This window comes from Lynx rufus, unplaced genomic scaffold (genome assembly GCF_022079265.1).
Source record: "Lynx rufus isolate CCGP_SWC_20201006 ecotype Redwood Valley unplaced genomic scaffold, mLynRuf1.p SCAF_2, whole genome shotgun sequence".
Taxonomy (NCBI): Eukaryota; Metazoa; Chordata; class Mammalia; order Carnivora; family Felidae; genus Lynx; species Lynx rufus.
The window spans coordinates 197,115,155-197,128,486 of record NW_025814834.1 but is presented as its reverse complement, the minus strand read 5'-3'; the positions used below and the strand labels follow the sequence as shown (position 1 = coordinate 197,128,486).

At 44.9% G+C, this 13,332-nt stretch overlaps 1 protein-coding gene across 1 annotated transcript in view; it reads right to left on the bottom strand.

The window, feature by feature from the left end:
- Positions 1 to 13,332, bottom strand: part of CSMD2 (CUB and Sushi multiple domains 2) — a 600,117-nt gene that overhangs the window by 19,730 nt on the left and 567,055 nt on the right. Inside the window, exons 57-61 of the mRNA XM_047083843.1 lie at positions 11,651 to 11,833; positions 6,735 to 6,911; positions 5,344 to 5,523; positions 4,736 to 4,909; positions 8 to 181 (exon numbers count right to left, since the gene is read on the bottom strand). Coding sequence (XP_046939799.1) covers positions 8 to 181; positions 4,736 to 4,909; positions 5,344 to 5,523; positions 6,735 to 6,911; positions 11,651 to 11,833 — 888 coding nt within the window. The remainder of the gene's footprint in view (positions 1 to 7; positions 182 to 4,735; positions 4,910 to 5,343; positions 5,524 to 6,734; positions 6,912 to 11,650; positions 11,834 to 13,332) is intronic.

The window sequence follows — 13,332 nt, the reverse complement described above, 5'->3', positions numbered from 1 at the left end:
CTCTTACCTATGCAGCTGGGCTGGGTGCCACTCCACGTCCCGTCTGACTGGCAAAACCTCCGTGGTGAGCCCACCAGCACCAGAGGGGGCTGGCAGGAGAAGGAGACAGACGACCTGTAGGAGAAGCCTCGGTCCTCTCTCCTCCCACGGGCTGGGACACCAGGATCTCCGCAGAACACGGCTGGAAAGACGAAGGGAGAAAGGCAGGTCTGAGTTGCTTTCTAGAACCCAGTCTGCCACCCCAGGCTGGCTTTCCTCCTGGTTCTACTTGAACTCTGCACACAGGGGCAGCCCCGGGTAAAAGATCACACTTGCCTCTCACACCTGCTGCCGTGTGCTTCCTCTCCTTTCCATATTCAAACTGCTTGTTAATAATCCCCCAAGTAATGAAGTAATGTTCTAGGAAGTGTAGAACACTGAGAAAAAATAAGCTAAAACTCACTACCGAAACTTTTTTTCCACTTTGATGCTCATTCTCTTCTAGCCTACGCTCGGCTGTATGTAACCTTGTGCGTGGCTGTGAACCCGATGTCCAAGTGTTGTAAACCCTGCTTTGTTTGCTTATTAGCCTGTAAACACTCTCCACGTTAATGACACCATTATCACAACTGGCCACATATGCAATGAAAGGTTGTGCCATAACTGTAGTTTATCATAGCTAATCATTTGTATTAGGTATTTTCTATTATTATAACCTTAGATGTTATAGGGCTATTCTTTCCCTGGTAGTGTTTTCTTAGGGGGATTCTCTAGGACTTTGTATGTTTAAAGGTTTAAACGTGTTTACGGGTCTTGACGTGGACTGGAAATGGCTTTCCAAAGAGTGTGCATTTAAGCTGCAGCGGGTAGTGTATGAATGTGCCCATTTCATTGAGGTCATCAGGGAGATTCACTAGAGAATGATTACCAAATTCAAATTGTGTGACAGCAAATAGAATAAAGGCAGGCCCCTCTTCTGTCCCTTCAGCTCATTGTCTTAAGCGTTTGCATACATAGTTTACTAAAAATTCTTATTTCCTTAGGACGTTGCAGAAACAGACCTGTGTTTTAAAGGGGGTTGCCTGCAATAGTGATTTTGATGCCTTTTAAAATAAACACAGAGGGATTCTACCTGTAGTTTTGTTCTTAGAACCAATATACTTTTATTTATTAAAATTTTTTTTAAAATGTTTGTTTTTTTTTGAGGGAGAGAGCTCTTGAGCAGGGGAGAGGCAGAGAGAGAGGGAGACACAGAATCCAAAGCAAGCTCCAGGCTCCAAGCTTGTAAACACAGAGCCTGATGCGGGGCTTGAACCCACAAACTGGGAGATCGTGACCTGAGCCGAAGTCGGAGGCTTAGCCAGCGGAGCCACCCAGGCACCCTGAATCAATATACTTTGAAACAGCTATCAAGCCCAAAGATAATAAACAACCAGTGGTGTGTGGTGTGGTGTGAGTAGGCCCAGGGGACCGCCAGCACTCTTGTGTCGTGTTGGTCGGAAAGCACGCTCAACTTGCACTTCTTTTCTGTAAACACTTGCTGTGGCAGTTCTACGAATCGCCAAGCCCCGAACAAACCAGCTGCCGTGGGGAGCAGCCGGATGGGTCTTCACACTGTTAATGGGCTCCGCTTAAAAGAAAGGGCCTCATGTCGATCATATGTGGCTCTGAAGTTCCATTTATTGAAGCAGTCTAAAATGAAAAATTAAATTTTATGTCTATTCTTTTCTCCTGTCTTCAAAGTTCTAGTGGTGATAGCATGAGCTATAAATTTGAGTGAGAGTTTCAGAGAAAATTGGATCGATGATTGTTTTCAGACTAGACTTTGTCACTCACTCGCTATGTCAGGTCCTTTTTCTGAGCCTCATCTTCCCCACCAGCCACCGGAGAAGGGACTTCTCCTGCCCACCTCCCAGGATATGTCGTTGTGAGCATCAGATGTGACCATGTGTGCAAACGTCCCTTGGGGAGGCAACACAAAGCACTGCGAAATGTAAAATGTTGTCTGTATGGATGTACTGATGTGCTGTGACCTCTCAGCGGATGAGTTCACATGTGGGTAATCAGAGCAGAGCTAAAGGCCCAGGGTGACTCTTCTTCCTCATTCCTATTTTGCTTTGAATTAGATTCACTTCCTTCTCTATTAACTTTCAAAGACCATTTATTAAACACCTTTCAGCTCCTGATTTTCTGCTGTTTCTGGAGCCAAATAAGTCTGCAGGCATGAGCCCTGCCTTCTGAGATCTTGGAATCTAAGTCAGATAACACAGGAAGGTGTAAAAGATGAAAGGTACCAATTTTCAGTAACATGGCTTGAGCATCAACAAAATTGACTGAAAGTACACAAGTGCATTAGATACTCAGGAGAAGAAGTGGAAGTTGCACATTTGGAAATGGTGCAATCAGGGGTGGCAGGGCGGCAGGGAGAAGTCAAGTTGAGAAGCTCTTTCTTAAAAACAGGGGTGCGGCCCAGCCAAATGAGAAGGTAGCATGGAAAGAGCTGAGTGGATCTGGAGAACATGTAGAAAGTGGGTGAGGCTGAAAATGAGTTGATCCTGATCTGCTACAGTATGGGGACAAAATCCTTGACCATGTTTAGGGAGTTCTATGAGGAAGAATGGTGTTACGAGGATACATTTGCAATAATACAGCAAGAGAATGACCAGGTTTGAGAAGCAGGTCTACAGAGGAAGAGACGCAATCTGGAGGAGGAAAGAGGAAGCACCAAGAACTGCGGGAGGCCCAGATGCAAAGTATGAACCAGTGATAAGAATTCCACAGTTTACTGCACACCTCAGTGGTCAGCCACTTGGCCATGGTAAATATGTTGTGGAGCACAGTGGGTGAGAAATAAAGATATCTGACTTCTTACCAGCAATCTACAAGAAAATGGGCTACCAAAGGCAAAGCTCCCAAAGATACCACTTCAAGCATGAAGAACTCCCTTGATGCTATGATATGAACGTGTGTATGTGCATGGAGTCAAGAGGTTCATAAACATAACCAAAATAAAGTGGAAGCAGGACCAGCAGGCTATGCTGGCAGAATCCTCTATGGAAGCTGGGGAGTCTAGTCTAACCAATCAGAAGTCAGTTACAGGCCGAGTTGACCAGATGTCGCCAAATCCAGAAGAGGCAGCTCAATGAGCAAGTACAAATGGATGACAAAGACAGAACGGCTCCATCTTGCTGATAAGGAATGTGAGGCCAAAGAAAACAATGAGATACCTTTTAAAACTTCTTGGGCTAGTAAATATTAAAAGATATTGGCAAAATCCATTGTTAATGAGGATGTGAGTCAAGACATATTCTCATAAACTGCTGGCGGGAGTGTGAGTGTGCTTTCTAGAAGACAGTTTGGCAACAGGTGTCAGGACGTAGAGAATGCACGCCTGTTGGCTCAGCATTTTCTCTCTCTTAGGACTTCACCACACGAGTGAGGAGATGCTATCCTCAAGAACATTTATTGCAGGACTGCTTCTAACAAGATTAAAACTGGAGAAACCTAAATTCATCACCAGTAGGAGAAGATTAAACCAGTTGTGGTATCTACAACAAAGAAATGCTTTATGCTATTACACATGATGATGTGTAGATCCGTATTGAGTGATGGAGAAAGGTGGTGACGGCCCATCAGGGAAGACAAGTCATGAACTAGTAAGCACAGCATGATTGCAAACCGTTTACAGAAAACTGCACACCTCCTGCTATCTATGTAAGAAAGCGTTGCGGTCGGTGTGGAAGCACAGCCAAGAACTTAACCTTGGTTATCTTTGGGAAGTGAGAGTTCAGATGACTATTACATTCTTCTTTGTATTTTCAGATACGGTACTTTTTTTTTTTATGATGACCATAATTCATTGTTCAAAAGCAATTTGGCTATTTCTTAGGAAGAAAAGCAAGGTTTCTGAGTCTACACGCAACCCTGAACTTGTTACCTTCCTAATGTTTTTCTGAAGGTGTGCAAAGGCCTGAGGGGTTAACCGTGCATTAAATGCTGCCTTTCTTGCATCCACTTTTTGAGCTGCTGGTTCTAGTTCCTGCTGAAATTTCCCAAATGGAAGTGAATTTTCAGAGGCACCCAAACAATGTCATGGGTATGTTGGTAGTTTTCTACAGAATTAGATAAATGCCAAGTAGAAAAAAATAGGTCCTAGTGTTTGTCTAAAGCATGGGCACCAACAAAACCTTCTGGGGCCCAATTATGTGCTATGACAAGAATAAGGGAATAAAAATAAATGGGATAAATATAATGGATATATATTTATTCATTATATATAATGAATATATATAATGGATAAAAATAAAAATAAAATGGGATGGAATCGGGCTCCTGGGGACAAAATTAGGCCAGGTGGATAAGAAATAAACTCTTTCACCAAAAAGTCATGAATGCTCCAGGATTCTTTTCTGCACAGGCTATTTTCCATAAAGACACGTACATTTCCAGCATGGGTCCCTTCCAGATCTTTGGGAACTATCCTATCCAGTGAACAACGTTTCATGTTAAGAAACACTTCCCTTATCTCCAGCTTCATTTCCTTCCAATGTCACTCCACAGTGTCCACAGCCAGAGCTCAGTTAGGATATTCTCCTTATTTTCCTTTAAATCCCCTCTAATAGCGTCTCTGACAAAGCTCGCCCCTGATTTTGGGGAGGGCTCTACCTATTCTAGGCCTTCCAGTAGCAAAGCTCTGAGGCGGGAACGGGCAGGAGCCAGCAGATAAGATGCACAAAGGCCCTGGTGAGCAACTTACGGAAACACTGAGGCAACTCTCCAGTCCAGGATCCATTCCCTTCACAGGTGAGCACCGCAGGCAGGGACAGCTGGTACCCCTCCAGGCAGGCATACGTCACGCTTGAGCCCCACATGAAGTCAGACCCCACCACTTTCCCATTGGGGATGAGCTGAGGCGGTTTGCATATGATAGCTGGGGGAGGCGAAGACCAAAGCATGCTGAGTTCTGGTGCCATCCTAGGAAACCAGGCCCCACTCACCCAGCTCCGATGTCACCGGCTACCCTGAACTCTCTGGGACTCTGGGTTAAGCAGGGAGAATCAGGAATGCCCCCTCTTACTTTGGGAGCCAGGGTCCTTTTGCATTTTACAATGCCCTCAAGTGTGACGACCCACTCCTCTCTTTGCATGGCCCTCCCTTTGATGTTCAAAGCCCAGGCCTTACCTTGGTACCTCTGACTCTCTCCTTGCAGATGTTCAGGGACCAGTCCTCACCTCACACCCCCCATGATAGGATGTTATTAGGGCTCTGACTTGTCACCTCCCTCCCTTCTACATGTTCAAGGCCCATGTCTCACTTTTGTATCTTCTTTGGCCCTCTGTCCACATGTGCAGCCCTCAGACACACCTTTGCAGACTGGCTTGGTACCATTCCATGTCCGGTCCTTGGTGCAGCTCAGCACAGACACCCTATGTGACTCCATCATGTAGCCAGGGATGCACTGATATGTCACAGTTTTGTTGTACCTGAAGTCATTGCCCAGCCGGAGGCCATTGGCTGGAATCCCAGGGTCACCACAGTTTATGACTGGGATAAGGGAAATAAAGCATTGTTCGCTTTCAGTACAGACCCCGTTTCTCCCCAGCATTCCAGTACCATCCCTGGTGTTCCCCGCACATGTCCAGGAGGGAAGAGGGTCAGATCAGGGATGCCCTGTCTTCTCACAGACTCCTGGTTCAGTATTGCCCGTTCTAAAGTCACTTTGATCAAGTCTGCAAAGGCCCTCCTGCATCCCCACTGTCTTCACCCACACCATTCTTAGGCATCCCAGCAACCTGGGCTATGAAGACCATCCTTATTTAAAGCCCACCCCTTCTAAGAGGAAGTACCCAGAGGCCTTAGCTCCTAAATGGGGCTGGCGCCCAGAGAGGGAAGTTTTCAGGTCGATAAGCCTAACTGTGTTATTGGGCCTCACAGGACAATTTGTCTGCTGAGGGGCGCATGTCACTACTTGTTGTTCTGCTTAGGAGGCCCCTGTAGGGCCAGCGGCTTAGAAGCAGGGCCTTGTGACCTTGCAATGGCTGTATCTTTGTTACAGTATCAAGTGAGGGTGGGGTTTGGTGAGCTCTGGCCTCCCAACAGAAGTGAACTTGACATGGGGATTTAGTCAGAGCTTGAAGTTATAAGCTAGGGCTTGGAAAGGGGCCGTGTTTTCAGATTCCTTTATCTCATCCCTTCCCTCCATCTGGGTGGGTCCCACAGTGACAGTGACATGCTTCCCGAGGAGAAAGGTCTGGGCCTGCCCCTGAGGGGAGCAGGAAAGGGGAGCAGTGGAGCTATCCCAGGCTTGGGAGCCAGGCTGGGGGTGGGTGGGGAATGGGTCCAAGGCTGAGAGGAACCCACAAAGATGGCAGACGGTGGCAGCTTTAAAGTGGGAAGAGAATCAGGCTGAGCCTGGGGAGTTTGTTTTAAAAGAGAACAAGAATGGCCAAGGAACAGGCTAGAGCCTGAGAAATAGCAAACGTATATATTCTTAACATCCCCGAGCCTTGGTCACGTCATATGTAAGTGGGGCTCACAGTAGCTACTGGTCAAATGGCACAATGTATATAAAACAAAACCCTTAGCTCAGTGGTGGTCACACAGTCTGTGCTGAATAATTAGACACCATCATTCAGAGGTGGGTCCCTCAATGTAGCCAGCCTCGCAATCTCCCACACACAGCCTTCTTTGGCATGGAAGAGACCAATTGCCTTGGCTACCACTTGCCATGGAGACCAGAGGGCCTGGGATCTTACCTATGCACTCTGGGTCACTGCCTGTCCAGGTGCCATTGACCGAGCAGTGTCGGCTGAGCAGGCCCGTGGCGTAGTAGCCTTCCCGGCATTCATAGACGATGGAGCTGGAGAAGCCCAGGCCATCACTGAACATGACTCTGGCATTGCTTGGAGTACCAGGGTTCCCACAAGAGATCACTAGGAAGCCAGAGGAGCACATTATTCACCAGAACAAGGACAGGCGTCACCCGGGGGACTGAGAACGGCCCAGAGTGCAAACCACGTGCCCTATAAGGACCCTGTGATTGAAATGTCTCTCATGCTGCTTTCAAGGTGAGATCTGAATGAATTTTTTTTTAATTTCTAAAAAGTAAAGACTATATCTGTTTTATCATCCCACCTAAAATTTTAAATAATTCCTTAATATTACCAAATATCCAATCAGAGCTTAGTTTCCTTAATTTCCTCAATTGTCGCCCCCCCTCTTTTTTTACAGTTGATTTCTTTGAATCATGATTCAAATATGACATCTGATGGGCATGTCTCTAAGACTCTTTGAATTCAGAGACTCCTGTTCCCTCTCCTATAATTTATCTGTACAGAAACCAGGGTATTTCTCCAGTGGAGTTTCCTACTTTCCAGATGTTGCTAACTCCACCAGTGAGGTATCGTTTGACTTACTGCTCTGTCCCCTGCAGTTCCTGTAGTCAAGTTCTGCTTCCTGGCAAGGGTACTTCATAGGTGGTTCTGTCTTTCCTACTGTATTGCACCAAGGGGCACAGCATGTTTGGTTGTTTCCTGGTTCAGGATGGCGAGGCTGATCATTGGGTTCAGGCTTGTCCACCCAGTCTGGCATTACAAAGTTGCCATTGGGTTTCACTTACTGATTTAAGCAGCAATTGCTGACTGTTGATTTATTATTTCATTAGGGGACAGAAAATGGTGATACTAGCTCTATCACTCTTTCTGCATTAGCTAGAGTTCTTTAATCAAGAACTTGCCCATCATCAAATATTTGCTTACCCTAAGATATAATTCATAAAGGAAGGCTGGATAATGCTTGATTTTTTTTTTAATCACATGTCAGATAATGATTTGGTTTCCTAGCAAGATCCAGTGGTGACCAATAGTCATTTGGCTGTATGGATTTAAAACTTATATGTTGCCTCCCATTGCCACTATTATTGCTACTTAAGTTATCCCGTCTTTGGCTAGGGGAGCCTCTCCAAGTTGGCTCCTACATTCCTTTGACATGATCTCACTTGTCTGTGGTAGATTCCTCCCTGGAGTGACAAGATGTGTCATGTTCATGTTATATATTCTGCCCTAGTCCTAGAATCAGCCATTTGTCTAGAGAGCTCTGGTTCCTCTTAACAGAGAATGGATTCAAAAACCATAATCTGAAAGTTAAGGGTACTCATTGCTACTGAGATCATTGTTGATACTAGACTTTTAGAATGGGTAGAGCTGGGACAATACACTTGTAAATTGAAAATTCATTATGAGTTTATGCTGATATTACTAATCCAAATTTAGGATTAAGAGTTTTTCCCTAACTTCTTTATTTTTATATTATATCTCTTTAATGATGAAAATCTTGGCAAATTTTGTTTTCAAGTAGTTTCAGAATATTAATATCAATATTATTACTAACAATCTGATTGCTAGAAACAATTTAAGATTTCATTGCCATTCTCCATCCTTAGGATATATATGCCATAGTCAAATGCCAATTTTTCCAGTCAGTTAAAATGATTCTCTGGGTTATTACATCACCAACTTAATATGTAGTTAGGTTAATTTGTTTTCATCTTGATTTTGATATTTAGAGATTGCTGTTTTCTAGGTTTTGCTTTAATTTTACTTTACTAAGTACATACAACATTCATGTGGTCTGAAAGTCAAATCTACAGATGATTCCTTTTTAACGAGCACAACAGATAGGCCTCAACACCCATGGGTTCACCAAGTATTTGTGCTTCCTAGGTGCTGGAAACACAGTAGTAGTCATATCCCCTGCCCTTGAGGAGCTCAGTCCATCTTAAGAACCTACCTACAGACAGTTGAATTAAAATATGATGTAATAAGTGTTATATTTGAAGGAAAAAAACAAAGAAGGGAGGAGATAATTGGGGCTGGAGCTAGGAATCTGAGTAGTACCTTGAAAGGTAAGTGGGAGCTTGTTAAGGAAAGTAATGAAGAATCATATACATATCATACACACACACACTTATTCCAAAAGCATTCACTTCCAGGTCCAGACTCTCAGCCACCCACTTTCTGTTCCCTGAACACTCCTGACATGGTTCATGAGTCCATGCTAGGATCTGAGTGGCATGAAAGGAGACCTGGGTCACAGTGGATATTTAACAATGCACAAAATTCTCCCCCTGTTGATACACTTTACAAACCTCTTACTATGCCTGCAAACTCCTATGGAAACTAATTTTGCAAAAGCACCCTCAAAGGCAGGATTTCCAGGGATGCCTGGGTGGCTCAGCTGGTTAAGCGTCTGACTCTTGGTCTTGGCTCAGGTCCTGATCTCATGGTTTGTGAGTTTGAGCCCCACACTGGGCTCTGTGCTGACAGTGTGGAGCCTGCTTGAGATTCTGTCTTTGTCCCTCTCTCTCTCTCTGCCCCTCCTGTGTTCTCTCTTTCTCTCTCTCTCTCAAAATAAATAAATAAATTAAAAAAAAAACTATAAAAATAGGACTTCAGGCAGACAAGTGGGAGAGGGCATTAGCTCCATCTGTATCCTTTGCTGGGAAGGGGTCCCCTGATCAGGGGCCAGAATGTCTTCCCTGGCTCTATAAAACTACTCCACAACCTCAATGTCAAGAGCCATTCTCTGACCAGCTCATGCCTTCTGGGATTCATTCTCTGGAGATATTTTGGTTCTAATGGGACCTATCATCCACTGATCCTACCACTTTTTCACTGCCCCTTCTTCCACTCATAATCCTGCTCCCTTCTTATCCAGCACAGGAGCCAAGATCCATCATAATCCCCACCTTGCATATACCCGCACCTCTCCGGCCACTTGCTGCCAGCGTCTTAGCTGCCTGATAAAACCCCGACTGTATACCTAACACTTCACCTACCCTGTGCCTGCACCTATGGAGCAAAATGTGGCTGAACAAAAACACAGGCCAATGCCGACTACTCTCACTTTAAATCAATGGCCTCATACAGAGAAAGACAGATACCATATGTTTTCACTCTTATGTGGATCCTGAGAAACTTAACAGAAACCCATGGAGGAGGGGAAAGAAAAAAAAAAAAAGAAGTTAGAGTGGGAGACAGCCAAAGCATAAGAGACTCTTAAAAACTGAGAACAAACTGAGGGTTGATGGGGGGTGGGAGGGAGGGGAGGGTGGGTGATGGGTATTGAGGAGGGCACCTTTTGGGATGAACACTGGGTGTTGTATGGAAACCAATTTGACAATAAATTTCATATATTGAAAAAAAAATAAAGAAGTGATGAATAGATAAAGAAGATGTGGTTTATATGTACAATGGAATACTACTTGGCAATGAGAAAGAATGAAATATGGCCCTTTGTAGCAACGTGGATGGAACTGGAGAGTGTTATGCTAAGTGAAATAAGTCATACAGAGAAAGACAGATACCATATGTTTTCACTCTTATGTGGATCCTGAGAAACTTAACAGAAGACCATGGGGGAGGGTAAGGGGAATAAAAGTTACAGAGGTGGAAGGAGGCAAACCATAGGAGACTCTTGAAAACTGAGTATAAACTGAGGGTTGATGGGGGACGGGAGGGAGGGGAAAGTGGGTGATAGGTATTGAGGTGGGCACCTGCTGAGGATGAGCACTGGGTGTTGTATAGAAACCAACTAGACAATAAATTTCATATAAAAATGTAAAAAAAAAAATCAATGGCCTCTTTCCTTAAGTAAGCCCTTGGTGCTGCCTGGCAATGATCTACATCCCTATTCTATTACCTGCCCGCCCCCCTTGCTAGGTGACTATTTCATATGGTCTCCTTCCTCTTCCAGCACTTTGTCATATACCCTTACACTCAGCTTCCCAACTAGGAGAGTGCTATGCAGGCTGTATTTTTTTTTTTTTTTTTTTTTTTTTTTAATTTTTTTTTTTTTCAACGTTTATTTATTTTTGGGACAGAGAGAGACAGAGCATGAACGGGCGAGGGGCAGAGAGAGAGGGAGACACAGAATCGGAAACAGGCTCCAGGCTCTGAGCCACCAGCCCAGAGCCCGACGCGGGGCTCGAACTCACGGACCGCGAGATCGTGACCTGGCTGAAGTCGGACGCTCAACCGACTGCGCCACCCAGGCGCCCCGCAGGCTGTATTTTAAAGAGAGACAGAGAGAGATCCAGGGAGCAGCTACAAAAAGTCAGACTCTGGGGAGAGAGGTTTTAAAATAAAGCTATTTTCAGAAATTTAGGAGTGTGTGGAGAAATATATTTTCCCCACTGGACTCACCCCAGGGAACATAAGGAGGGGCTTCTATTACCTTTAAAGGGTCTTTCAAAAATTAGAGTTGTATTTCTTTTGGCACTTTGGGTGCTCATTAAACAATCTCTTCCCTTAAACTAAACTCCAAGAGGGTGAGGTGTGTCTGTCTTGGCACTGTCGTGTCCCAAGCACTTACTACAGTATTTGGCACGTGATTGTTGAAGGTAAATGGGAAATAAATGAATAAACAGGCTAAACTTAGTTCCTTCTGGTTTCTTCCCTCCTTAGGTGAGCTCAGGGAATCTTTTCATCTTTGGATCACTAATGGGCAGGACTGAGAACTACCTATTGATGACCATTATCCTCCAGGCCAAGGGTTCAAATGGGGCCATGTATTTTGTCTGCGAGTGTGAGGGCAGGTGCTTGGGAACAGGAAGACGGGGGAGGAGCAGCTAGGGTTGGGCAAAGGGGAAAAGCAGAATGGTCACATACATTACCTCCACACTCAGGCTGTGTGCCGCTCCATGAGCCGTTGGCTTGACAGGTCCGCTCAGATGACCCCCGGAGGGCATGGCCAGCTTCACAGCTGAAGCGCATGAGACTGCCTGGGGCAAAGCTATCCCCCAAACGGATGCCGTGTGCTGGGATCCCTGGGTCACCACAGATTCCCATGCTGGTTCCTGTGGACCAGAACCAAACAAAGCCCATTGTTTCAGTATGGAAGAGGTGGCAGTGGGGAACCGGGAGAGAAAGATATTGGACCCCAGGAATAAGGAGGGTGAAGATGGACTGTGTGCCTTGCCCCAGTTACTTGGACCTTACTTACTACCTTACTACCTATCTTACTATGCGGAAGTCAGACACTACAAAGGTCTGAGGTCATGGGTGAGTCCCTGGGGACCACGCAGCAAGGGAAGAAAGTAGATGGAAGGCTCTGTGGTGGAGATCAGGTCTTTGACCTCTGGCCCATGCCCGTGTGGAATGTCAGTGGTCCAAGCTGGCTGCATCTCCTTCTTCCTTTTACCTCTTTTCTGTAATATCTGCAGATTCTGTGCCCTCTCTGTTTCCAGTTCCAGCATCTTAGCTCAGATGCCCAGTGTCCTTTTGCCCAAACTACTGTGAGAGCCTCCCAACTAATGTCCTTATCTCCTAAACTCTCCCTGTAACCCACCTTCCACTTTATCCTCAAACCAAGACAATGAACAACCACCAAACACTGATCTTTTTTTTTTTTCCTGCTGAAATATCTCCACTGGCTTCCTGTTGCCCTCAGATTAAAGTCTAAACCCTTAGTGTAGGTTTGTCTTCTCAACAGCCTGGCTTGAATCTGGATCCTGGGAGGATTCCCTATTCACAAATTATGCAACACTGGTGAATTCTAGTTGAAATGTTTTAGACCATCTCATTCCATTCTTTCTTTGCTCCTTGCCTCCTGCTACATTTCTGCATTTATCTGGGTCCTGATATTGTACAGACCCACCCGAGAGAGTGCTAAGGATCCAAGAGGTGGAGGATGGTACAGAACAAGAGACAAAGCCACAAGATCTAGGCTTGTGGGAGCCAGGACCCCTCATAATATGAAGATGTATAGGAGACATCATTAGATCAGACTAGGCCATGGTAAGTGTGAGGAAGAGGAAAATTAAGGAATAAATGGCAACTTTATGAGAAGATGATGTGGAATGTATCTCCTCATGAACCCACATGTGTGGGCATCAAATGGTAATGTCTAAATGAGCATTTAGTTTCTTGAAGTAAATAAATATTTAAGTCATGTATACCCCACTATTTACTATTTACGTCTTTTCTCAATCTTGGAATTATTTCCTTTTCTAGTTTAGTTTCAGACTGTGAGAATACTACACAATCCCATGTTGCTCTCTACCAAAAAAGGGAGATTCATTCAACCTTCAACTCAAACATTTGGAAAAAGAAGGCCCACCACATTCTCTTTTGAATTTTTCCAGGGTGTAGCTCATGCAACAGGCAGTACTGGGCCCTCTTGAAAGCAGTTCTGATGGTGAGTACACTAATTCTCACACCAGCCAGCTGACCTCAGCTGGAGCTGCACTGCTGAACAATAGGCCTGAGAATGGAACTCTCCAGTCCTAGGAGCTGATTCTTTTTCTTTTCTTTTCTTTTCTTTTTTTTTTTTTTTTTTTTTTGGAGAGAGAGCACA